We start from the raw sequence: 25,551 nt of genomic DNA on the forward strand, positions 1-25,551 counted from the left end.
ACATTCACACAAATGTTCATAATAAAGAACACAATTATTAGTGTAAATTCTCTAACACTCAACTGAAGAAAGTAATTTCTTCAAGAATTTAAAGCTTGGTTACGAAATACAACATGGGAAGATTATTAACCCAATTTTTCTATTTTAGGACCAAAAACTGGTTCCCATTAAAAAAAAATACATATACACACTATACAGGAAAGGAACCATAAAACCACTACTGCATGCAACCTTTCCACTCTTTTTTCCAGTGTCTTCAATCAAGTATATCAAACTTCTCCCTTTTCTACTGTTAAGCAACACACTATGTCTTGATGCAGGATAAGAAAGATAATCAGTTCAGGTTATGAACAATAAAATAAACACTGAATATATGGTCTGACTATACAGAAAGGTCCTTCAGGAAGCTTTTCAACAGCTAATTAAAAGGAAGAACTTTGCCTCTTTGAGGAACAAAAGCCAATGATAATGATGAAGATGATAATTAATAATATTACCACCCCGAGAAAGCTAATGTGAGAATTTATCACATGCAGAACTCCAACCTAAGCTATGGCCAAGTCTGGTACTTGAGAGACAGAAATGGGATGGAAGTGGCTCAGAAAAGGACGATTGGACACTTGGCTCTACAGGTCTGGCAGCAAGAACATTAACACCACCAAAGACCATTAAGTCATAGAATCACAAAATAAGCTGAGTTGGAAGGAACCACGAGGATCATTGAGTCCAACTCCTGGCCCTGCACAGCAACATCCCCAATAGTTCACACCACGTGCCCAAGAGCATTGTCCAAACTTTTCATAGACTGATGCTGTGACTGCTTTCTGGGGAGCTGTTCCAGTGCCAACCACGACCTGGGTAAAGAATCTTTTTCTAATATCCAACCTAAACATTCCTTGACAAGTCTTATATAAAGTCAGGGCTATACTGAAATCAACACGCTGTCTTAAGTGACACAAAAATCTATGGGTTTCATTTGAACAGCACTGAAGGCAAAACATAACTAAATATATATTTCAAACATAAAACCAATAGGCTCTCTGACTTCAATATTACTTGATATTAAGTACTGATTATTTAGGAAATAGGAGCAGATTAGAACACATTGGACTTATTGACAAAAACAGCTAAATTATCTCTATTACTTAGGGTATGTTGGGAGAAAGAAAAGCTTTTGTATGTTTTCCTACTATGGCTACTATTTTCTAGAAGTGCCATTTTGGTAATTTAGTTTTAGAATTATTCTTTTAGCTAGCTTCCAGTTGCATTTAGTCAATAAAAAACCAATACTTCTTTAAATACCGAGAAATTACATCTTTGGAAGTTGACAGAAAAATAGTTTTAGTCTTAAGTATTTTCTTTGAAAAGTTATCAATATCTATGAAAACAGTTTACACAATGGCTATCAGCATATAAAGTTCCTCTATAGCAAAGTTCAATAGCTACTCCAAAGAAAATCCCCAGTATATCATCATTACCTCATTTTTTGTTTGTTCTTTTCAAAGTTTTCCAAATTCTGAAGAACGTGTCTTTCTGGCCACTCCAATGGATTTGGCTCTATTAAATCAGGCTCTGCAAGAAATACATGTTGAATAAACCTAAATAAATAATCTTATTGCTTAAAGAAAGAGATATACAGTCCTTTATATATAGATATTCCTCAACGCGTATCTCAAAGTATGTAAATAAAAATCTATCTGGTGATGCAATCGGAAATGTTTTCTCGACAATTTTTTTTGTCAAGGAAGAAAATGGAAATAGGTAATGTAAGGGTAATTTCTGTTTGCAAAATAAGCATAAGAAAGTCACTTTCCTTTTCCATCCATGTTTTCCTCTTTTGGTAAAAAGATTTTGCTCCTTTTACTAGAAGACTGACGACCAGTATGAAAAAGCATGCAAAGAAAATAAGCAGCGTATTTTGTAAATAAAAATACTTACCACAAGTCACAGTGCATGACCTGGTTTTACTGCAGACTTTCTGTAGAACAGGTTTAGGAAGACTAGTGCTGCACAGGTCCAGAAAACATTCCCTTGTAAGTTTTAATAAGCTTTTAAACTCATTGGTAGAAATAACTGCAGGCTGCTTGGTCAATTCCTTTCTCTCTATAAAAGAAAATATAAAAGGTACTGCATCTGCTAAGTAACAAACAACAACAGGAGCCTGCTAAAAAAAACAATTAAACAAGAAAATCCCCACCCAATGACCAGTAAAACAAGTTAACTTGACACTTACTATTTTACCAGTAAGACATGGGTGGTTTGTTCCAAAGACAAGTGAAAAAAAAAGCAGTTAGAACAGCTGAAGTCACACGTGATTCACGTTTCTACAGCTTCTGGATATATATATTTCAGAGAATATCCAGGTTTGAATCCCCCAGAGACAAACACCTGGACTTGCTGAGACTAAAAGTGAAGGGCAGAGTTCTCCAATCTGCAGAGCCTCCCACCCACCTGTTTCTCCTGCTGCTGGAGGAGTCTGGCTCCAGTATAACTGACAGACCAGTTCTGGTCACTTTGGTCAGAATGTCAAGGGCCAGGTAATTCTGGTATGATTTAGGACAATCCGTGCTAAACTGCTCCTACTCAGTCTCTTAATGGGGTGAACCACTCAAAAGAAACAAAACCAAAAGCTCTAAAGCAGGCCCAGCCTCAGGGTTGAAGCACACAGGAATCTGAGAATCACTGTAAATTAGCAGGGGATGTAAGGTGGGAGACAAAGCATTTTTTCTTTTGAGTCCTTTTAAGCAATGGACTTAAGATGGGAAAAAGAATCAGGACACTCAAATGTACTTCTCTGCAAACTCATAAAAATCAAAGGAGGATAAGCCTTCAAGTTTTTATTATGAATGATGCATCATGATAAATCTAAAAATCTCCAATGCATGGCTTTCCTCTGCTGCTTAAGAATTTTCAAAGAAAGAATAAAATTTTAAAAAGCTGAAAAACCCAAACCAGAATTTTTCTTTTTGTGCAAGGTTCTGGGGAAATCATCACAGAATGGCATAGAATTATTTCAACGCTATGCTCAAAAATTCAGAGTATTCATGTAACAACCACTAATACTAATCCAGTGTTCTCTTTTCCATTATCTGACAGATTATCATAGATGTACTTCAAAGTTTCTTTTTAAACTTCTGCTATTCGCAAAGCGATCAACACACTTTGGCTGTCAAACAACTTCAGCTTTGTAAGATGCGCCATCCCATCCAACTTGAAATAAAGACCTTTTAAATACTAGTTGGAGAATTATCAGAGTTTTCCTATTACTTACTGAGATACTCCTTCAAGGCAAACACTTGGAGACGAGACAGTTTTGTTTCTCTCTGTACAATCTCCTCTCCACAATAGCATGGCAGAGACTTGATAAAGTCAGAAATATGAAAGCCTGAATACATTAGGAGAAATTTTTATTACAAATCCCTCTTTGGAGTCATTACTTAATAGAAGATATAAACTTAGGAAACATAAAAACCTCATATTCAAAGGAAACAACAAGACTTTCAAATATGGCTAATCATTGAAAAACCAAACAAATTAATTCCAACTGAAGACCGGGAGGATAATTTGAAAGACATGCTTGACTAGTATTTTTGAATTTCTGTACAAAACCAGTATAATGACAACACAATTAACATGACTAACATTTAAAGAAGGTAAAAAAGATCCTAAGTTTGATCCTAACGTTTTCTCCCAACATACGGTCAAGGACTTTCAGTCTTGTGACACTGTACTAATGGGATTTTAATTAGGATAAATGGCAGAGTAGTCAGTCATATCACACATAGATTTATTTCAATCATAAGGAATTAAGCAGATAAGATGCAGGTCACTGTGCTCCTTTCCTTTGCCAGTGTTATTGAATCAATAACAGGAATCAGTAGAGCTATCTGATAGGTGTAGTTGTAACATGACAACTACTCCATGATAAATGGCTGCATACCTGCTCTTCCCTAGTGGAGCACTTAAGATAGGAGTGCCAGCTCACACCCTAAACACTCTGCAGTCACATGGACATCTGCAAAGGAACTGAAGGAGGTAACAAAACTCAACTTGTCTACCAGCCTTGCAGTTTTTATTTTAAATCATCAGTGAAATACAATTTTCAAGAGATATTTAACCTAGATTTTTGGCATGGGCTGGTCAGTCTTTATGCCAACAAAGCACACTTTCTAAACTTTAAGCTTGCACAAATTTTTTTTTGCATTAATATTACCTGTATGTCCTTTTACAACAAATGATTTTCAACTAATCTCGATTATGAGAAATTACTGACAATAACTTTGCATAGTCAATTTAAAAAATATGGTAGCAGTAAATTCTGTGAATAAATAAGCTGTTATTATATTTTTCTTATGGATTTAGAAAAATGTTGTTAAAACACACATTCACAAAAGATGTAATATACCTCCTTGTTTTCTCCCTTTTAATACTGACTGGAGTGAATAAAAGAAACTTTACAAAATTTAGCAGCATTTGCCTGCATTCAGATCCTCATTAATAAATAAGTGATTACTCTTACCTGACTCGGTTTCTTCTGCTTTTGCCTTTAGCTTTCCATTTACTGCAGCAAGAGTGGCCATCCCATTGATCTGGCCAGCTGAATGAATCAAGGTTGCTTTACACCCTCCAGAGCCATTGCCTTGTAGCAAGAAATAGTATCGGCAAGATTCTCCTTTCAGTTCAATTTCTGGAACTTAACAAATATCAGGACAAAACTGTGAAACATCCTCAGGAAAACATATTTAAAACAAACTATAATCCACCATCAAAATTTGCTTTCTTCTGTTCTGTGAGAAATCTTATTAACCACCAGCCAAGAGAAGTTCTTTAACTGGGCTAAGTAACATAAGGCAAACCTTTAACTGGCAAAGTGACATTACTACCATGAAATAATAAAGAGAAGTTTGTTCTGCTAGGTAAAAACAGGCCTTTTTGCATACGTGCATCAAAATAATGTAAGCGTTCAATGGACAAGCATACATCGGTAGAAGAAAAGGAAATATTGTACACTCTCTTCCCAAGGACACTGCATTATTCATTAATAAAAGCTTCACTCCCTGCTTTACCCTTGTGCCTGGATCAAAGATAAAGACATTCTATTTTTAAATACTGGCATACAGTTTTGAAAGTAAATTAATGTGGGACCTGATGGTAAAAGTGAAAGGATGAGTTTGCGATCTTTTCATACAGAAAACATTCTATAGCACCTTGGCAGACATAGCAATCAAGATACTGAATACTTCTTGATGTACTAAGTTTTAAAAGTCAAATATTTTAATTTCCTGAGATATTTGCAGTACTGTCTCAATAATTAACTCAACAGGAACTTTTATTAATATCATAAATTCTTGTTAGCAACAAATAATATATTCCCGTGTTCGTTGAAAATTCATAGTTAGACACAGAAGGGAAAAGAGCGGAAACTCACTATGTCAACACATAAAGTCAGGGAAAGAAAAAAGAACAGTAAGGAAAAAAGATGCCAGAAACGTTGTCCTATTGTGCCGTTTCCCATGTCATTTGAAATATATTCCTTCTCCAGTTTATCTCAGCATCTCAAAGCTGATTCCTCGTGGGTAAGCTTTTATTTTGCATTTTAGAACTACCAATACCAAGAATTATACCTTCCCACAAATGGGAGAGATTAAAGATTCACAAATCCTTAGTACAGTCAGATTAGCAGTAGCCACTAAAAAAATCAACAGTTTTCAACTAAACAAGCAAATACATTTAAAAAGTAGTTTTTCTCCTCCTATTGTAAATTTTACTCAAGAGTCTTCATAAGAATCTATTGTGTATTACTGATCATGCAATAGTTAATAGCTGTACACTGAAGCACAGGACAAATATCCTGCAGACACTGGGGATCTTGTGCTCATTTGACTGAAACTGTACTATCTCTCCAATAAATAGAAATATTGCTGCTGTGACCAGCTCTACACCCTCTGTACTCTACCACTTCCAAACATGCAGAGATAACTTAAAATCTATATACTGCTGATGCTGCTTGGCTTTTGCCTTTTTTCTATGTTCTCTGTATTCTTCACACATATATTTGTAACTCTGTCACCTACTGTACTAGTAGCTAGTCTTCCCAGTACTTTTCCATGGCTTTTCCTTGAAAAAATTCCAGAGCTCCAAGCCCTGGGAGTAGAGGCCCTGTGCTATCTTGGTTCTTCCTGGGAACCAAGGCTGATAACGACCCTTCAAGACACATTCTCATGGACAAAGTACAACTGGTGCTGAAGGGGGAGGCTCCAGAAACGGGGCTTGACCTGGGGGGGAAATGCATCATCATTTGTCCCCATAACTGGTGCATTTTATCAATTATGCTAATTTCCTAAAACCTATAAATGTACTCACCCCTGTGGGGGTGGACTTTTGTGGACATCTTTCCATAACTGCCTCTGAAGGCCCTCATTAAAGAGCCTCTTTTATATTACATCTCCTTGCTAAAATTACCTTGAGTTCCATTCCTAGGTTGGGAAAAAGACAACACTGCCAGCACCCATTCCATTTCTAATTCCTCTCAATTTTTTCCTGTCCCTAAACATGAAAAAATATCAGTCACCAATATGAGCCATCCTCATCTGCATACTTGTTTAAAAAATATATATCTTGAGTTGCCAACAGAAAGTCACTGTTCCTTGGAATCTACATTAATTATATATTAGACCACGTATAAACAACGAGATTATGAAAGAAGGTAGAATCCAGCACTTCATCTTGTCCCAAGTCAGTACTTTAAGCACTGGGTTACCACCAAGTTCCTTTTAGCCTGATGTTTTCAAGTGCCTACAAACCTCACAGTCACTGCTTGTACAGTGCCTCCACTTGCAGGGCATATTTACAGTCTGACTGAGAAACTTCCCCCAGCCTTGGTATGCACTGAATCTCTTCTCCCACTTCCTGAATCAGATTTCTAAGCACTGGCACAGGGTATGAGAGTCAGCTGCCACCAGTGCAGCCCTACAGGGAGCATCTTCTCAATGACAGGTTTAGCATACTGGCTCCCAGGTGAATGGAGGCATTCAGCATTTCCTCATAGTCTGTATTTTCCCAGGAAGAGATTGAAATGAAATGCAAGTGCACTGAAGAACCTCTGGAAATGCTTAAATGAGAAGGGAAGCACTTCAGTGAAGCACACTGGAATTCCATCTGCAGAAGTAAACCTCTGTGCCATGGATTTTACATATCACCTTAGAAAGATATGTGGAAATTGGGTCTTAACTGACAGGACACAAAAATGCTTTAAAGGAGATGCCTTGTTTCCCCAAAGCTTGCCATGACATTACCATTTTTCTTCCCACGTGTTTGCATAGCTGAACGTGCATTCACCAAATCTGCTCATGTCAATGAAGATTACTATCACTGACCTCATTTCACTGAAGTTAAAAAGAGAAACCCAAATGTACAGAAAAACTTACCATATTTATATATATGTATTTTATATATACATGAAAATATACAAATATATTTTTATATATATAAAACCACAACAAAATACTCATACCAGAAATGACCTTGGGTTTTTTAGCCATATATTCTTTCCATTTCTTGGTGCTCAGCTGGGCAGGAGATGGGATCACTACACTGCTTACATTACATGGCAATGTAAATAAAGCTCCCACCTAAATAAGGAGAGCAAATATAAGACATGCAATATTAGTGAAACCTGATTTATATTTCATTCTTGAGCTACTGATTTGGCATTATTTCAAATCTACTTGAACTAAAGAAAAACATCTCCACTTAACATATCTGTCATTCATATCAATCAAAATGGAACTGCATTTGACACAAAAGCTGTAAAAATTGTTTATTTTTTAGTCAATTTGAGAGACTATTAACGGCTAAATTTCCATTTCATACATAAAAAGGTATTTATCGTGTATTGCAAGTGTCTCCATAACCTGGTTACAAATATTTTTGTAGAGCAGTATCCAGAATGAAAAGAGAATTCAAAGATATTAATTGGCATCAGTGACTCTGCATTCCTATGGAAAAAAAAAAAATCTTTTCCTTCCTACCTATTACCCTTGTCTCTAAACCAGATACTGGACTATGTTTATGTTTCTACATAAACTTCAGTCCATTAAGCACTAACAGAAAAATTGCAGACATATTTGAATACTCAAGCAACAAAGCAATGCTATTACAGGTATTAGAAAAGCCTACCAACATGCAATATTTCCAGTACCAGACTGAAAAAAATCCCTATGAGAAACTGTTATTTTCAAAATATATTCAATTCAATACGTGCAGATACTAAAAAGTAACCTGAGAATGTGTTTTCACTGTTTGGGCTTCTTCTTTTTAAAAACTAGTAGAAATGCGAGCCCTTCGATTGTAAAAGGTGTATGACCAAGTGTTCAGTGTTCTTAAGTAAAATGAAGATTACCTGGGATATTTACCAATATAAAACCATTTTAAAAGTCACTTTTGGTACACCATTCGAAAAAGGGCCCTTTCATTTTCTGGCTAAGTGAATGGAGAATGGAGTAACAGGGGAGAAAAGAGTTACTAAAAACCTAAATAACAAACTGAAAAAGAAACATACAGCCTGATAATGAGATACCATCTCCACAGTAAATAAAAAACATATGTTAATCATAATAACTGTATCACCATTTTCAAAGTGCAGGGTTGTTTTGAAAGGCATAGATTTATTTTATAAAAACTAAAAAACTTTCCTAAACAAGATGTATTACCTTGTATGTAAAGGTGACAGAATGTTCAGGAAAAACATCTTCAAACTGATACTGTGGCTAAGAATAATCTCACTATCATTCCAAGGCAGAGGAGGGAGGGAAAAAGTGGGACCGTAAATGTTTCATGAACTCTTTTTATCCAAAATCAGAATATCTACATATTAAAAAAAAAGCTTACCATTTCACAGTAGCTAGACATATTTTGTAGGCTGCACACATGCCTGCCTTTTGCTACAAAAAATCAGTAACTCATTTATGATAGCACAGAAATTATCTGTCAGGATAGGATTAAAAATCAGAAAATGTTTTAGGAGATTGAAACTTAGCTGAGACAAAGAGAAAACTGTTAGGTGGCTAGGTATAGCATGGACCTTTGAAATCCATGTTTGCTTTAGAACTAAATATTGAAGAAGCTTAGCCAGAGACTAGTTTTAAAAATATTAACCCTGTATCTTTTATATGTAATAAACATACCTTCATTTTTCTGCTATACATAAATAAAAGGTTTTTACCTTCCCAGAGAGAAAAGAAATCTGGTCCAAAAGCAGTGTAGATGTCTCTTCGGTATTCTTTCTTGACAGGCTCCTGAACAGAACAGCTTAAGGAACCTCATCTTCACAAAGAACTACACACCTCTACTTTACAAATCAGGTTACCATCATATTTGAAAGAAGCACCGCAAACATATAATTTTTGATACTATAGTATCACAAAACATTAAAAACTCACCTTTCCATTAAAGTGATACACTTGAAAATGTTATATGACAAAATACTCCACTGGCATCTCTATTATAGGCTGACAGAGATATTTATATTCAGATATGACAGATATTTATATATTCAAAATCATAGCAGGCTTATATCTCCCAAGTTATTATTGGTACACCAAGACTAGTACCAAAAGTACCTATTTTTAAAAACCAATAGTAATGGATCTCAAGATCTCTGCAGCACACACCCACTCAAGAGAGAACTCCTCTGCTAAACCTTGCCAGATTTTGCCGCTCCACAATAAAAACACGGCTTGTAGACAAATGTTCCTATACTGTGACACATGCTACATTCATTCAGTAGAAAGGCTTGAGGCTTTTTTTAAACTGACACAGAGGAAACATTTCTTTATTCTTTTCCCACAAACAGCATGCACATCAACAGACAAATGATATGTGCAATAGTATCAACAACACATGGGTATTGCTACTGTAATTTATACTTCAAAATTAAAAAAATCCAGTTGTGAAGAATCACTATGACTGTTTTGGCAGGCTAGAATGGAATGAGCCCTTGCCTATCGTCGTCTGTCTGTTGCTTGCATGGGGAGATGTTGATCTTTTTCTTTCTGCTATAGACAATTATCAGAATAGTTTAGATCCTTAAAAAAAAGGATACAGCTCAAACTCCAGATCTGATATAAAAATGGAAGGTAGATCAGAGAGCACCACCATCTGTAAAAATTCCAGCGCAGGACCATAGTAATGAAAAATCTGAAAAGAGATCCAATAAAAACCTATGTATATGACACTATATATTATATATCAGCAGAAGCTCCTCAAGTGCTTTGCTGAAGGTGTTAGCCTTACAGATAACATCTGAAAGAAGTATAAAGGAATACAAAAACATTTCACGATATCATACAAAATTATATTCAAAAAAAAGAAGGTATTTAATTTTTTTTAATAAATCTGACTTTGTAGAATGTCAGCAATGTGCATCACATGAGATCTAACTCTTACCCAAAATAAAATATGATCTACCAAGAACAGACAAACGTAATACAAAATGCACATGTTTTAACAATGAAAATAACAAACTCCAAACTGATACCAACTTTCATGAGGCTCATTTTTGTTTTCATCAACACACACAATTCTGGAGTACCCATCAAGTATCTACTTCCAGTAGAAAACATGAAACAGCAAAAGTGTAAAAAAAAAAAAAAACAAACCCGAACTTTTAAAATTAAGTGGGAAGGGTTAGATAAATACAGAATTCATAATTTGACTGTTTTAAGTATTAAACTGAACAAAATCTAGAATTCTGCCTGAAAGAAATCTGGTACTGTATTCCTAAGAACAAACAGATGAAGTTCTAAGGATCTGTTTTGACACCACATATGTACAAAAGAAGTATTCCTCAATTTTATCCAATCATTACTTCTATACTTCACTTTCAGCTCTGACTAAGGTTTCCCCAATTACTAATTTTCCCCAGAAAGTAAAGCAGATGAATTCTAAGACTCAAAGAAAAATCAAGAATTATACTTGCTTCTGGCAAAGTATCAGTATTCCTTGACTGCCTCTCTTTTTTGGTAGGAAAGCAAGAACTTAAATTTGAAGTCGTGAATGTCTTGGCTGAAGTGCTCTTTATACAAAATTCTGGAAAATCTATTCCTGATCCGAACTAGGGAAAAAAAAAAAAAAAAGAAGACAATATACGTGTCAAAAAGAGATAAAAATTATTTCTCTTCAGCCAGTTAGATGTGCTATTATTTTTAACAATTAATATTATTTTTTTAATCAGATCTGTAAAACTAAGAAAAAATACCAGACTTAGATAACCAACTATTAAATCCAAAACTGTAATACTGAAAACGTAAACAATGTCACAAAGCTCTCAGGTTTGCAGAAACAATAAACATATGCTTGCAACAATGGCTTACACTTATATGAAAATTATTTTTGTTAGATATAAAACAATCTAATTTTGAACAGTAAGTTTTAAGAAAAATATTTCAGAGGGGAGCATCTGGATTTCTGAAGTTCAGATCTTGATGCATTGTTCTCATGTATCATTTCATCCAGCCACCCACCCGGACATATTGCACATTACCTTTGAATTACATAGTTGAAACCAAATATGGCTTAATCGCAGAATGACTAGGTTGGAAGAGACCTCCAAGATCATCAAGTCCAACACATGCCTTAACACCTCAACTAGGCATAAAGTGCACTGCACAACAAATGCTTTAAATGAGGAACACAGATGCTTTAAAAAACAACCACCGCAATATTAAAATAAAAGTTATTTTACCTTTCTTTCCCATATCTGAATCTTTCCTCTCCAGAGTTCATTTAAATCAATAATATTCATGATATCATCTGAAGATACGAAGTCTGCTGACAGATAGCCTGCAATCTTTTGCCAGCTACTGTAAAAACATCGAAAAATTAATCTTACTGTATTTAGCATTACAAATAAACATGCAGTGCAGTTTGACTGAATTTACCTATGACCACTTAGCACTGAACAATCTTGTGTCTATCAAGACAGACAAAGCTTTATACTCTACAAAGTAAAAACTATTACAGAATTGCTCGTTCAGGCTCTGTAAAGGAAGTTGTTCATACACTCCATGAAATTGACAGCAAAGAACTTTGACATCAGGTAAGACTGGCAATGGCAAGCTGCAAGCACAAGTAATGTTGGGTGCTAGAAGCTGCAGCAAAGCCCAGTAGCCATCAGTGGGGCTGTCACTGCTCTGTCCAGATGGTTTGTAGTTAACCTTTTAAATGGAGATATGACTGCAGCACAAGCATTATCCAAATTCAACAAGAGAGAGAACAGCCAGTATCTGTGGGTTCTGCTGGCAGTTTTCTTCTAAGGGAAATCAGCACCATCAACAGAACAGGAAGAGTAAGTGAAATAACTTTCATCAGAGATCTTCTATAACCAAATAATCTCACTTGACATAAAAGGCAGCAGAAAAATTTATTCAGTCAAAAGCTGCTTCCACAAGATGCTATCAATGAGTACTGAGATCAAGTGTTCATGAAAGTCACTGAGTAACTTTCTGGTCCTCCACAGTACCTCAGGAAATACTGTATAGTAGGTATATTGCTTATTTCTATCCAAGGACCGAACATTGACCTTTTTAAACAGTTTTATTAATTTAGGATTAAGCTTAAGCATATTTTCTATGAAGCAAATTACAATCTTTTGGGCATGGAGGGGAAGGAAAGGGAGACTTTGCCAAGTTGTTCAGTATCCACACAATCATTCACTTCATGGGATAAAAAAACCCCAGATCACTGTGGTTTATATAGTAAGATATATCACAGCCCTTATGTGTCAGTTAGAGGAGGACAGTAAGTAAATTACTGGACTTAATTTCAACTTGAACGAATAGTCTCAGTAACTTCATACTAACAGAATCCTGAAAAACATACAGAAAGTAATAGAGCATTTATACTTCTTTTTCAAAAGGGACAAATGAAGCGCTCTACTTTTCCTCCCTGAAATGTAATACCAAAGGTAATATAAAATTTAAAGTAAAACCAGCAGTAGCATTGATTCATTTAAAGAAATCTGGAAAACTACAATCAATATACAAGTTATCCTATAGTATACTGTGAAAATTTTGTACACACACTGAACCCATGGAAATGGAAGAGAAAATATTTTACTCTTGGCTCCCACAGAAAACAAGAAGTGCAGAGGACTGACTTTTTTGTGTGCTTCTCTGGTTAGGACATGCATTTACAACAAATCAGGATAAGTAATTCCTCCCCTCATACAATAATAGACGACTGATTTATGTATTCTCAAAGTATACATGTAAAGTACTCAACATGCTGTTTTTATTTCAACCCACTGATGTAGGCTAACACAAAACAGAAATGACCTTGTTTTAGCCCTAAAATAAATGCCATACCCTTTAGCATCGCTTGCTGCAATAGTGATCTGTGCAGAGTGCCACTCCCTCAGGTGTTTCAGGGCACCGACGACAGGTAAGCAGTCCTTTAACTTGGGTCCATCACATTCAACAGCCTGCAGAATTACATCAACCATTGCTCTGCCTATAAAACAGTTATGCATGACTCAAAGTATCACGATTCAGTAAATTATTCAGTCATTTAAAGGTAGAATAGTATTGGTTATCACTGATTGCACTAAAACCAGCAAAAAGCTCAAGTAACTTCAAGATTTAAAACACTTTTCACACATTTTAGCTAATCTCTTGCTGCTCCTCTTAGATGAACACAAAATATTTCACCATTCCCTCAGCGACAGTGGTTCTGTACCTCTCACCCAGCACTGACATGTAAGATTTGTTTCCTATACAACTAAGCTATGTCCTTTTCCTATTTTTAGCACTCTAAACTGCTATTTTTCATTCTTCTTGAGTTCCTTTGTTATCCCAAAGCAACTTCTGCAACATTATATAACCCTAACATGGAAGGTGATATGTGTTTCCAGTTTACAAAATCTGAATCCAACAGTTCTGATGTATTTTCCTTCTCATCTTCTTGGCTCATACCCACAAACAAGTAGCTGACAAATCAGATGTAAACCTGATGTCAACATCTTCCTTTTTTTCATAAGAGACCTTCTGTGTTAAGTTTTGTATTGCATACTGTCTATGATTATTTTGGTGCCATTTCAGACGGATAAATTTGTTATATAAATAGCTGTTTTAAACTCTACTGAACTACAGCCTGTCAAAGAAACAAGCAGCAAACTAGTCCTCAAGCTGATCTGCAACACCAACCATGCTCAAGCTCCTAAACTACCTTCAAGAGCTGCATTAAATTAGCTACCAAATGAACATTCTTTGAACTTTTCCATTTACTACGCTTTTACAAGATGAGTTTTTAGATCAGTAACTAACAAGATAAATTCCAATGAGATTGATTTTTAAAGACAGATTACCTGGGGCAGGCAATTTATCAGCTAATTGATGCAGACTTTCAGCAGCTTCATCATAGATACTAAAAAAGAAGAAGAACATGTTTGGAACCAAAATATAAACAAATTAATTTAGAAACATAAAGTTACAACTAATGAATGGTACCTGATATAAGTATCTTACATCTTTAAAACTCTGCACAAACATAGCTCAGCTATGCGAAATCATCTCCTCTTTTACTAAGACAGAAGTAGGTCTAATGACATCAAAATAATCTGCAGCAAAACTAGAGGCAGGATTCAAGAGGAATTAGCAAGAAATTTTTGTATATATAATGTTGGCTGTTAGGAAACTGTTCAGTTATCCTATAAAAATCATCTGCAAAAAAAAGCTATGCTAAACAAAATAAAAGTATTTTCAGTACTAGTAAAGGATTGTTCATAGTTAATTCTTGCTTTAGTAGTAACTCTCACTTGTTAAACTTTCTTGATCCCCCTTGGTCATCAATGTTAGATGTCAGATCACTGTTCTTTAAATAAAAATACACATACTCAGTCAGAGACAGTGATTCCTGACTGTTACTGTCATCTTCCTCAAAATTTTGTGTGGTTCCCAGGTTCTCGTCAATGCTTGCTTGGTGAGAGTCTTCATTTTTCTGTGCGTCAGCATTTATTTCCTCCCAGTCAGAACTGCAGAACTAATCAAACAAAACGACTTAAATAAGCAAAAAGAGTTTTGAACATCACAGTTTTAGCTTGTTCTACAGTCAGGCAGACGGTTGAGGAACTTATATACTAAAAAGTTTGTCTTACCTGATAATAACCACAAATTACATGACTTGCAAAATACCATTTCTTTACACCTGGAATACCAGCCACTGAGCACGCTGCAAAGAGATAAAGCAATTATTTAAATTAATCAATTCACTACAATCTATTTTTCCTATTATAATGAACATCTGAAAGTATTAAAAGCAGATCTTAAGACAGCTATTCTAAGATGAAAAAAATATTTAATATTCATGGATTAAGGTTCTGAATTGTTATCCAACAGACAAGTATTGCTTCCACTGAAAAAATTAGAAGACATTATAGGAGTAATTAAAATATCATGCTTCCCACTGACTTGAGAAACAAGCCCTTTCCTACTCCTCCTAGCTCAACTGGACTGAAATTTGTCAACTCTTCAAAACCCCTCCCCTTCATTTCTCACAAGCTATCAATCTAATCATCTCCTAACACCTTAGCTGATGAAATGATGTAAGTTCTCCACAGAACCAGGAGCAGCAGAAACAGGCCCACACCACAGCAATTTGGTTTACTTAAATTTCTGACTTGCTTCCCCTAACAGAACATGCCTAGGCCAATTCCTTCATAACATTTGCCCCACCTCACCGTGCATTGCCATATTTACCTGGGAATATGCTCACATCTGCATTTATAGAGGCATTACAACTTTCTTTCAGGAACTGATACATGTCTGCAGCAGTCCCAGCTAGAAAAAAAACAAAACAAAACAAAACAAAAACCCCAAACTTAAAACGACTGAATTATGGAAGTTAAGTCTTACTTTGGTGCAAATAGAATGTAAAGTTTGGTGTGATACTAGAAAGTGAATTTAGGGGAGAAGGGGGAAAGGGGTTGCTTGGGGTTTTTAAGAGAACTATCACCTGCAGATTTGCATTTTAAAAAGGCACTTTTTCCTAAATTACCCTTTAAGTCATGCTCAGGAACGCATTACGGAGTTACACGGCATCATCGCAATAAAGCAGGAACCTCCCCCCCGCAGCTTCTGCAGGTTAAAGGTACCAAAGCCTTTCAGCCTGAAAGCAAAGGGGCGTTTAGGGAAGCAAGAGCCAGGAGAGCCCCGCGCCCACCAGAGCAGCGCCCGCCCGCCGGGCCCCGGCCCCGTCCCCTGCGGTACCTGCGGCGGTGGCCGCTGCGGGCCCGCCCTCGGCCCGGCGCTCGCCCCAGCTCAGCAGCAGCACGTAGCGGTCCATGGCGGGCCGAAGGTCCCGCGCTGCCGCCCGGGCACCGCCCCTCGCCGGGCAGCGCTTCCGCTTCCCGCGGCGCTCCCTGCGCCCCGCGCGGCCGGCGGATGGCGAGTTACAGCCGGGCGGCCCAGGTGAGCGCGGCTGCCCCGCGGGCCGTGCGCTGCCTCCGGGACAGGCCCCGGCGCCCTGAGGGAGCGGGCGGGCACGGAGGGACCCCGGGCCCCTCATGGGGCGCCCCGGGCCTGCCCCCGGTGTCCGTGCTGAGGGCGCCGCTGGCAGGAGCCGCTGTGTGCGACTTGGCTGGGGGACAGGGACTCCCGCGGCTCAGGCTGTGCGCGGTCTGAAAGCTGCGTGTGAGGGAGCTGTGCCCTTCACCGGGACGGAAGGAGATCTTGGGCCTTAAATATCCTGCGGCGATGTTACGGGTCTAGTGGCGATTATGGGAGCTTGCAGCAGGAGATGTACATTTTTGAAGCAAAGCCCTCAGGGCCAGTAACCTATCAGTGGTGTTACACATGTCGCAGTGCTCCGTCCATTTAAAGGTTATTTGAGGGGGGTGGTGCTGCATATCAATTTTTTTTCTAGTATTTTTGAATGTAAAAGGAGTGTTGATTTAATTGAGGAAGGTAGATTACGGTAGAGTGAGCTATGATAAATACGGACCCTCTTTCTTTTCAGCAATGGGCTACTTTTGCCAGAGCTTGGTACCTCCTCGATGCGAAGATGCAGCCCCCAGGAAAAATAGCAGCTGCCACTGTAATCAGACTCGAAGGCAGACATAAACCTATTTATCATGCACTAAGTGAGTATTGCAGTGGTTGAAAGCAAATTTGCTTTTCTTCACGTGCATGTTTCTTCCAATTTCAGTTTTAAAATCAAGCCTGATATAAAAGATTACATTTCTCAGTTGTTTATAAATTAATTGGTTTTCTTTCTCATCTTTTTCCATCATACCCCTCCACAACCTAATGTTGTTTCTTTACCAATACGTATAAAGGACGTTATGAAATTGTAATTCATTTTGAGTAACTGAATTACGGTGGATTGTTCTTTCATTTCTTTAAAAACCTCAGAAGATGTTTTGTTGATCTTAAATGTAAAGATTTAGTTCACAGTGCACATAAAGAAACATTGGAGTGCTTCGTTTCAGTAGGTGCCCAGGACTGCACTCTTGGGGTGGTTCGTTCTGAATAAGGTGACAGAAAGTCCTGTTTCCTTGAGGCTGTGGGCACAAACTGAAACACATGATAGTCTGAACATCAGATAAGTTGTTTTTTACTGTGAGAGTAATGGGAAGTTTTTGCCCAAGAGGTTGTGAAGTCTCCATCTGTGGAGATTTTCAGAAGCTGGTCCTGCTTTGAGCACGGGGTTTGGATGATGTGACCTTCAAAGGCCTCTTCCTGCCTCACACAGTCTGTGATGAGGAAGCTGGGACCTGTCTGATTCTTAAATGGGCAAAAATCCTTGTTGAAAGCTACCTTGTTTAAATAGAACCATCAGTTTGTTTTTCTGCAAATTAGAGATTCAGCTATAAACATGCATCTGTAATCCTGTTCATTACTTGTTGTGCTGTCTCATGGGGATAAGCTATATCAATATATCAATATCAATAATAAAAAGTTGATCTTTCACACCACCGGTACAGTGTTTTCTGTAATACCCATGCAAGTTTTTTCAGAGACACTACTGAAACATAATGGAAGCCTTGTTGTTGGCTCATACATGTTGAAGTGTACATCGTAAAGTTATACTCTGTCTCTTTCACAATAGGAGGTAGGATTTTAACACGTTTTAACACGTTTAAATGTCAAGAGTTCTGCTGTTGCAAGTTTTGTTGTATCCACAAGATGTCACTGGAGACTGAAGGCTGTCTTGAGAAGTAAAGCAGATGCTGAGAGGAAAATGTTTTAGTTATCCTGTGCGAAAGAACTTTGATGCTTCTATGTCTGTGAAGTTATAAAGTCTTGGAAAGTAGTTCAAGGATAACTTCATTTTGTTTAAAAGATTCTGCAAATCAGTACTAATTGCTTTACACATTGATTAGTTGCTGCTACTGAGACATTTAGGAGAGCAAAGTATGCAGGAACTTGTGTTTTATGTGCTTGATGATGCTTTTGTTTTTGTTTTTGAACTAACAAATATTTTAGTGTCTTTTAGTGTTATTTTAGATAACAGCTCCTTGGACAGAGTAACATCAGGGAGTTTTTTGTTGTTTTGTTTTTAATTTGGTATTAATATTTGTTAATTCAATGTTCATGTAAGTGGAAAACTGTTGGCAGAGATTTCCTTAGCTGAATCCCTTATTGTGTCAGCTTCCCAACCAAAACACCAAAAAACCACAAAGGCCGGTGTCAATTCCATCAATTTATGAAGACATACAGTGTTTTTAGAACTGAACTGTCAGCAGTTGAAAGGCTGCAGCAACAGAGATGTGTGAACTGCATTTGCACTTCAGTTGTAATTGAAAGTGGAGCATTAAAAGAGCACAAGCTTAAAAAAATAGTAAAAAACTTAAAGCTGAAACTTGCTTTGATTAATTACATGCTCCTATAAAAATGCATGGTCAGTTTAAGCCCTGCTTTGTATAGCTGCTTTGTTACCTACTCAAAAATGTTTTAATCAAGTGACCCTCTTCAAATACTTGTGTTCTAATATGGTGATGCAAATGAGACTGAACTTGGGACAAATTATTTTCACTTTAGTTGAATGGGTGGTTGTAGCTTATACAGCTGATCAAGATCGTTACTTCTGAAATTAAAAACTACATCTTTTCTCCTATTTATGGGATATTTTTGAGAAAATAGAGGTTTTGTTAGCACTTTATTACTACAGAAGCCCTATTAGACTAACTGTTTCTGGCAGGGTGTTGGTGATAGATTATAAACCTTGCACTTAAAGAACTTCTGATGTTAAAGTTGCTGATGTAACTCTAAACATACGTGTATGTGCTGTAACATTCACTTCTCTTTGACAGGTGAAAATGTGGGGTTTTTCACAACAGAACTGTTGGGGGTGGTGTTTTTAAGGCTTTTTCCCCCTGCCACTTCCCTCAATGCAATATTTTTGCTTGTTTTATATATTTAGTCTGAGTGTAACTATCTAATAGAAGTCTTTTACCTACCCAAAATGTTTAGTCCTTCAGTAAACACATACTGGTTTTATGAGAAGGTAAAATAAAAAAATATTTAGGATCATTTGAAACTAACCTCTTTTTTTTCCTGTTTGTTTGGTTTTGTTGTTTTTTTTTTCTTTAATATTGGTGCATATGCAGCATAATGTGTTGAATAGAATAGAAATTTGCCTGTAAGCCAGATTTCTAAATCTTAGCTGAATAATTGCAATGGTTTATTCATCTGGCCTGATGATATTTTACCTGCTTATCTGCCTTCTAACCTGATAGTACTAAAAGTAGTAATTAAGGTTTGAGTGGTATGCCTCAAAGAGCTCAGATATTTAAATTTCTGTTTTATAGAAGGTGTATTTATATGCTACTATGTACATATCAATGACTCCCTCTGTGGTTTTCTTTAATATTTTCCACTTATTTCTACCTTGCAGATGACTGTGGAGATCATGTTGTCATAATAAATACAAGACATATTGCCTTCTCTGGTAACAAATGGGAACAAAAAGTATATTCTTCACATACTGGGTAAGCTGTATAGTAAATAAAGCTTGTCATAATGAGCTTGTGGTAAATTTCATGTCATATTTCCTTAATAGTTGAAGTCTTTTTCTAGCATATTGTTTTAAAAAGGAATTCCTGGTTTCACTTTTAGGGGTGGTTTTTTTGTTTGTTTGCATGTGTTACATTGTTTAAAATTGCATAAATCTTTTTTCTCCTTTCTTTTCTTTCCTTTTTTTTTTTTTTTTTTTTTTTAATACTCAGTGTATGTTGCTAGGGAAATAATCTAGCTCAAAAGTAGTCAGAACAATTAAGTAAGTTAACAGATTTGGTGAGTGAGGTTGTATCTTGTGTTAATCTCTGGACCCAATGATTGGACTATTCTGTTTACTGTGTAACAGAAGATATTTCTATTGGCACTACACTTGCTTAAATACCTAAGTTGGTTTTGAATAAGTAAAAAAAATTGTACACTTAAAACTAATAATTAAGTCCATGCAGCTCAGTGGACATGTCTTCATGATACTGGGCCTATTTTCATTTCACTTAGGCTGATTGCTAGTAATGTAATTCAGTCAAAATTAAACCCAGCTTTACCTGACTTCCATGTAATTTTTTACTCCGTGCTATCATTCATTTAAAGCTTATGCGTAGATCTGAATTAGTGCAGCTTCAAAATGTCATATAGATTTTAGAAAGAGTAATCCATTGCAGTAAAATTAAAATTTTGTTACTGTAGATATGCCAAGTCTTGCTAAGGTTTATTTAGAGTAGCAAGAAAATAATAAATACAGTTCAAAATTTATGTCTCTTATGTCAGGTACAGACTGGTTGTGAGCCTTGATCATCTGGAACTATTTCAGAGTTCTGCATTTCTTATTCTTCTTGCGTTCTATAGCTGTTATGGTGTGTTTAATAAGCAGTTTTCAAAACATACCCATCTGTGAAGCACAAGGTTTTTCACACAAGTGAATAAATAAGCACAAATGGTGTTGAAATTAGATAGTTGACAGGATAAATAAAATACAGATTTCGGGCCCATGAGAGCTTTATTTTTTGAGGGCTTATAATACCATTATACTGTTGTTCAGGATGTAGTGAAACTTTTGGTAACATCATGCTTGAGCATGTAGAATTAATGTTTGTTTTGTTTTTCTAGTTATCCTGGTGGTTTCAAACAGGTGACAGCAACTCAGCTCCATTTGAAGGATCCAACTGCTGTAAGTGTTTCTCCCTTCTCTTTCATTTGTGAAACTGGTTTGTTTCCAGTTAATTATCTCCCCTGAACAGATGGGATCAGATACCTGCATATCTGTAGTTAAATTACATTCTACTAGTGGTTAGTAGAAGCTTGGTTTGCGTCACCATTTTTATAAACAATGTTTTCAGGGTAGATTGTAAGTTGTGTATTTTTGTCATTCTTCAAGCTTGTTTTCTTCACTAATTTTTCAGTTATTTGCTTCAGTTTCAGGGGTCTGACCTTTCTCATAGGTGAGCTGCCTCCATTTTGAGTGAGCTAAGCTGTACTTGAGCTTAATGACCCTACTGCTTTTTTAAGAGCCAGCCAGAATAATGCTAATCTTAAAAGAGTTAGAAAGTGCATCTGCCCCTTTTTCCCAGTGAAATTCAACAGTAGGTTTTAAGGGATGATGGTTTTTTAAATCTTTTCCTGCAGGGCTGTGTGTTCATGGGCTGTGAAGGAAGTGGAAATGGTGATTATGTTGAACACAAGCCCCTTTACTCTCTGTGTTAGACTATTGTATATTCTGAAATGCAATGTTCATGTGTTTGTACTGGTTAAAAAAATAGGGAGCCAGATGTGAATGGTTTGACTTACACAGTTATGAAATTACTTCTACTAGAGGTTTAAATGGACAGCATTGGAGGACCAATTGGAGGACCGAAATCTCTAAGTACTAATATTTCAGAGAGTGCTACAAGACCCACAGAGTTTAATAGAAATTTATGTTCAGTTTTGACTTTGAAATGCTTTTGTTTGGGTCACTTTATATATAAAATATAGAAGTGTTTCTTCCTTTACCTAGAGAAGTTTTATCTGCTGTAAAATTCATGGGCTTTATCAATGATTTGAAATTCTGGTTTGTCCCAAGTCTGCTTTATAAGTGGAAGTACTCAATGAAAAAGTGGTCCACCATATGAATTTGCCTGGTTTCTGTTTTTACTGTCACAGCGTCTTTAAATAAAACAAAACTAAATCCTACATTTCCATATAATGTCTGTCTAGAATTTTTCAAAACAAATGCTTTTGCAAACAGCCTCTAAGATAGTTGTAATTCCTTTGGGAATTGCTGATAGGTCCATGTCTGAAATGGATCATTCAGCTTATTTAACTTGAGCTTCAGGCAGATGCTGAGCACTGGGAGGCAGTATAACACAACTTGTTGGGGCATGAGAATTGGATGTTCTCTAAATTACCTTCTGGCATTCGTTCTGAAATAGCTCTTTTACTGCCAGACTCATAGATGGATTTCTCTGCTAACAGAAGAGGATTAAATGTATTGCCAAAAACTAAAGAATGTTGGACAAAGGCTCAGCAAATGGTGATGTGGCTGAAGTCTTGGTCTAATTTAGCAGCAGACACTGTGTTTTTTAACACAATAGGGAGAGTCTTCCGCAATTAACTCTGTCATTCTATTGAAGATGAAGCATTCAATTGCCTCTCTCATAAAGATATCTCAGACATGTTTTTGTTATAATTAGTAGTAGTGGGTGGTAATTTGGCAAGATGTGTTCTGTATGTGTAGCTGTCACAGGTTGATATGGCTGGAAGCATTTGTTTACTAGTTGAATTGTATTGGTGTGAAATGAGTTGGGATATGACAAAAATGGAAATTCTGCTGATGCTTTATTAACAGGTTTTATTTTTAAAAGTATTTTAAACCTGAAAAAGTAGTACTGTAAAGAGAGTAGTGTTGGCCTAAGTAACATACAGATCTTTAAATCAGAATCTCAATGGCACATAGTTATTATGGAGACTTTTATAAATCACTTTATTTCACTTTCTTTCTCTTTCAATCACATTAAATCCTGTTCCTGTGAAGCCAGCGGAATTAGGAGGATTGCAGGAAGCAGGCTATATCTTCCTGTGGCATCCAGATCTTCATTTTGTAAAGTGTTAACTTTTGTGCTGGAGGCTACTGCTGTTTCTCTGCTCTTGGACTCAGGGCCTCCTGGAGTCCTTCATCAGATGAGTCATCATTGCTTTTGGAAATAGTGCTGTTACAGAAATTAAAGCAGTAAATTAATGGAAGAGACTACTTCCAAGGAAAAGGATGTTGTAAATTTGCGTGGTTCTACATAGAGATTTTGCAATGGATTTGACTATTTTCAGTTGATATAAGACTTCCTGAGTGTGTGTATATGTAGTTGGACTGCAGGCGTGCTTAGCACTATCTTTTCTTAGATATATCTAAATTCAAATTTGCAGATCCCCAAAATAAATATTTTTCTGTTAGTTTTTTTTCTAGTATACAGAGTGTTTTAGGAAAACTTGGTTCACAGGTAATGGCTAGTTATAATGAGTAATTTGATGCAAAATGCTATCATTTATGCTTACATGGGAGGCTGAAGGCCATAAGTATAGTTGTCAGAATTTAGACAAGGTTATTGTAGTATCACCCCTGATCATTTCTAGCTCCTTCCTAAGGTGCCACCAAGCTTAAGTGATATTCCCACTTGATGGGGGCTGACCTCATTGTATATCCCTTACTAAGTCTGGAGCTTTAAGTTCCTTGCAGGTGGTAGTTAGTGCTTCAGAGGGATTGTGCTGAATTTGAATTTACGCGTGCCTTTTTTTCAGACGACCATAGGATGATTGAGATTGAAGAGAACCCAAGGAAATCCCTAGTCCAACTTCCTACTCAAAGCAGTGTTCACTATTAGGTCAGATAAGGCTGCTGGGGATTTATCCAGGCAGGTCTCGAAAACTTCCTGTGGCAACTATTTGTAATCCATGACTTCTCTTCTTTGTTGAAAGGAGTAAAAAACCTCACCTGTCCAATCGTAACTGTCTGATCTCTGATGTGTAATTTTGTACCTGAGATTAGAAAAAGACTACTTTTTTCTTTTTCTAATGCTAAGTATCTTTTGTGTTAATATGCGACAGTGAATGCAAAAAGAAGTCCGTGTAGTTGATGTTTCATATAGAGCTTAACATTCCTTGTTCATTTTGCCAAGTTTTTCAGCACTTCAGAAAAATCTGGGTTTGTACAAAGGTGAAAATTAGCATGTTAACAAAAAGATACAAAAAGTTCATAGTCTGGCACATTTTTGCCTTTAATACTTGTGAGTCCATTTGGGAGCTTGAGGAAGGGAGTGTCTCTGAATCTGTTTAAAGTTTCTAGTGTTTTCAGTTGTCTGCTCTTCTGCATAATAGCCAAGAATAGAACTCATCTATAGAAGTTGGCTGGACTACTTTAAGAAGTGTTTATTAAAGAAAAAACCCAGCTTGTTCACATTTCTCTGACTTAGATTGAGTGTAAATTCTTGGACCACCCATAAGCACAAGTATTGAATGTTTTCTTTAGGTGCACCATGAAACTTTGTTGCCGTAGTTCAAAACAGCCACTCTGTTCTTCAGCATAATATAATACTAATATTCTGTATGGCAGCAATAATCTCTTAGGATATAAGTGGGCAGACAGCATTAATTTCCATTGGAGGTTGCTAAAAAAAATCTGATTGAAAGATTTGGTGTGTTTTCTTTGCCAGGACAATCTTTTGAAAATAAAGGAAATGGGTAAACCTTTGGATTTGACATGTAGGTGTTTGGAATGTGTAGAGTTTGGGGATTTTCTTGGCTTTTTTTAATAAAACTTGCAGAAGTCTTATTTAGCTGGAAAATTGCTGATGGGCATGAGACCAGCACTTTAAAATTAGCCTTCTAGGTACTTAATACAGAAAGACTAAAAGATGTATTTAAAATCTTGGATTTGAGAGGGAGTGAAGATTACTTGAAAAAACTCTTGGAAAAATTTTATGACTTTTCATTTAAATGCCCGCAAAATAATGTTGTAAGATCTAATCTGTAGAAGTAGATTGTAATCCTGTGAGGACAAATTTTCAATCAATTTTTCTTTGATTTGTGATTTGAAAGGCAGGCAAAACTCAGCTTAATTTTTTTTTTTTTTCTGGCTGCATCAGAAACTTGACCCCAGAAAAGGAAAAGAAGAAATTACATTTGGCTAAGACCAAATGCTCAGTGAGAGGATTGACCTTTGCAGTATTCAGAGGCTGTATTGCCTGTGACAGAGAAATAATGGGCAATAATTGCTCAGAATGAATGTTACCTGCTAGGGAAGATTATTAAGTGAAGCAGGGCAGCTCTGTGGAAATGTGCTGCGAGGGAGCCTCTAGGGGAGTCAGGGTTTTTGATTTGTTCAGCTGCTGGCACTGATATGAGGGGGTTACAGAGTTCTAATTCTCCTTTTGAATGCCCTTTAGCAACCACTTGCATGTATAGCCTTGCCATTGTATCTGCCTAATAATGGTCTTTTGAAGAAAAGCTCAGACAGAAAGCACAGTTAAATCTTGCTGTTGGCATTTGAGAACCTATTTTCTTTGCATCGGTAAGG

The 25,551-nt window shown here is 36.6% G+C and overlaps 2 protein-coding genes across 4 annotated transcripts in view; one reads left to right on the forward strand and one right to left on the reverse strand.

Annotated features, from left to right (window-relative positions):
- Window positions 1-16,355, reverse strand: part of MTBP (MDM2 binding protein) — a 28,571-nt gene extending 12,216 nt beyond the window's left edge. Inside the window, exons 1-15 of one of the 3 annotated variants that reach the window (XM_040063688.2) lie at window positions 16,263-16,355; window positions 15,753-15,833; window positions 15,152-15,225; window positions 14,891-15,036; window positions 14,363-14,421; window positions 13,365-13,509; window positions 11,744-11,858; window positions 10,979-11,113; window positions 10,103-10,197; window positions 9,224-9,296; window positions 7,514-7,631; window positions 4,520-4,693; window positions 3,272-3,385; window positions 1,939-2,103; window positions 1,479-1,572 (exon numbers count right to left, since the gene is read on the reverse strand). In XM_040063688.2, the coding sequence (XP_039919622.1) occupies window positions 1,479-1,572; window positions 1,939-2,103; window positions 3,272-3,385; window positions 4,520-4,693; window positions 7,514-7,631; window positions 9,224-9,296; window positions 10,103-10,197; window positions 10,979-11,113; window positions 11,744-11,858; window positions 13,365-13,509; window positions 14,363-14,421; window positions 14,891-15,036; window positions 15,152-15,225; window positions 15,753-15,833; window positions 16,263-16,338 (1,664 nt within the window). In that variant the 5' untranslated portion in view covers window positions 16,339-16,355. Of the gene's footprint in view, window positions 1-1,478; window positions 1,573-1,938; window positions 2,104-3,271; window positions 3,386-4,519; window positions 4,694-7,513; window positions 7,632-9,223; window positions 9,297-10,102; window positions 10,198-10,978; window positions 11,114-11,743; window positions 11,862-13,364; window positions 13,510-14,362; window positions 14,422-14,890; window positions 15,037-15,151; window positions 15,226-15,752; window positions 15,834-16,050; window positions 16,089-16,262 lie in introns of those variants that run through there. The other 2 variants (XM_040063677.2, XM_040063699.2) reach the window with 2 other exon arrangements.
- Window positions 16,356-16,394: 39 nt separating this feature from the next.
- Window positions 16,395-25,551, forward strand: part of MRPL13 (mitochondrial ribosomal protein L13) — a 30,799-nt gene continuing 21,642 nt past the window's right edge. Inside the window, exons 1-4 of the mRNA XM_040060187.2 lie at window positions 16,395-16,463; window positions 17,011-17,134; window positions 19,891-19,984; window positions 21,117-21,177. Coding sequence (XP_039916121.1) covers window positions 16,437-16,463; window positions 17,011-17,134; window positions 19,891-19,984; window positions 21,117-21,177 — 306 coding nt within the window. The 5' untranslated portion in view covers window positions 16,395-16,436. The remainder of the gene's footprint in view (window positions 16,464-17,010; window positions 17,135-19,890; window positions 19,985-21,116; window positions 21,178-25,551) is intronic.

The sequence above is a fragment of the Hirundo rustica genome, chromosome 1 (genome assembly GCF_015227805.2).
Source record: "Hirundo rustica isolate bHirRus1 chromosome 1, bHirRus1.pri.v3, whole genome shotgun sequence".
Taxonomy (NCBI): domain Eukaryota; kingdom Metazoa; phylum Chordata; class Aves; order Passeriformes; family Hirundinidae; genus Hirundo; species Hirundo rustica.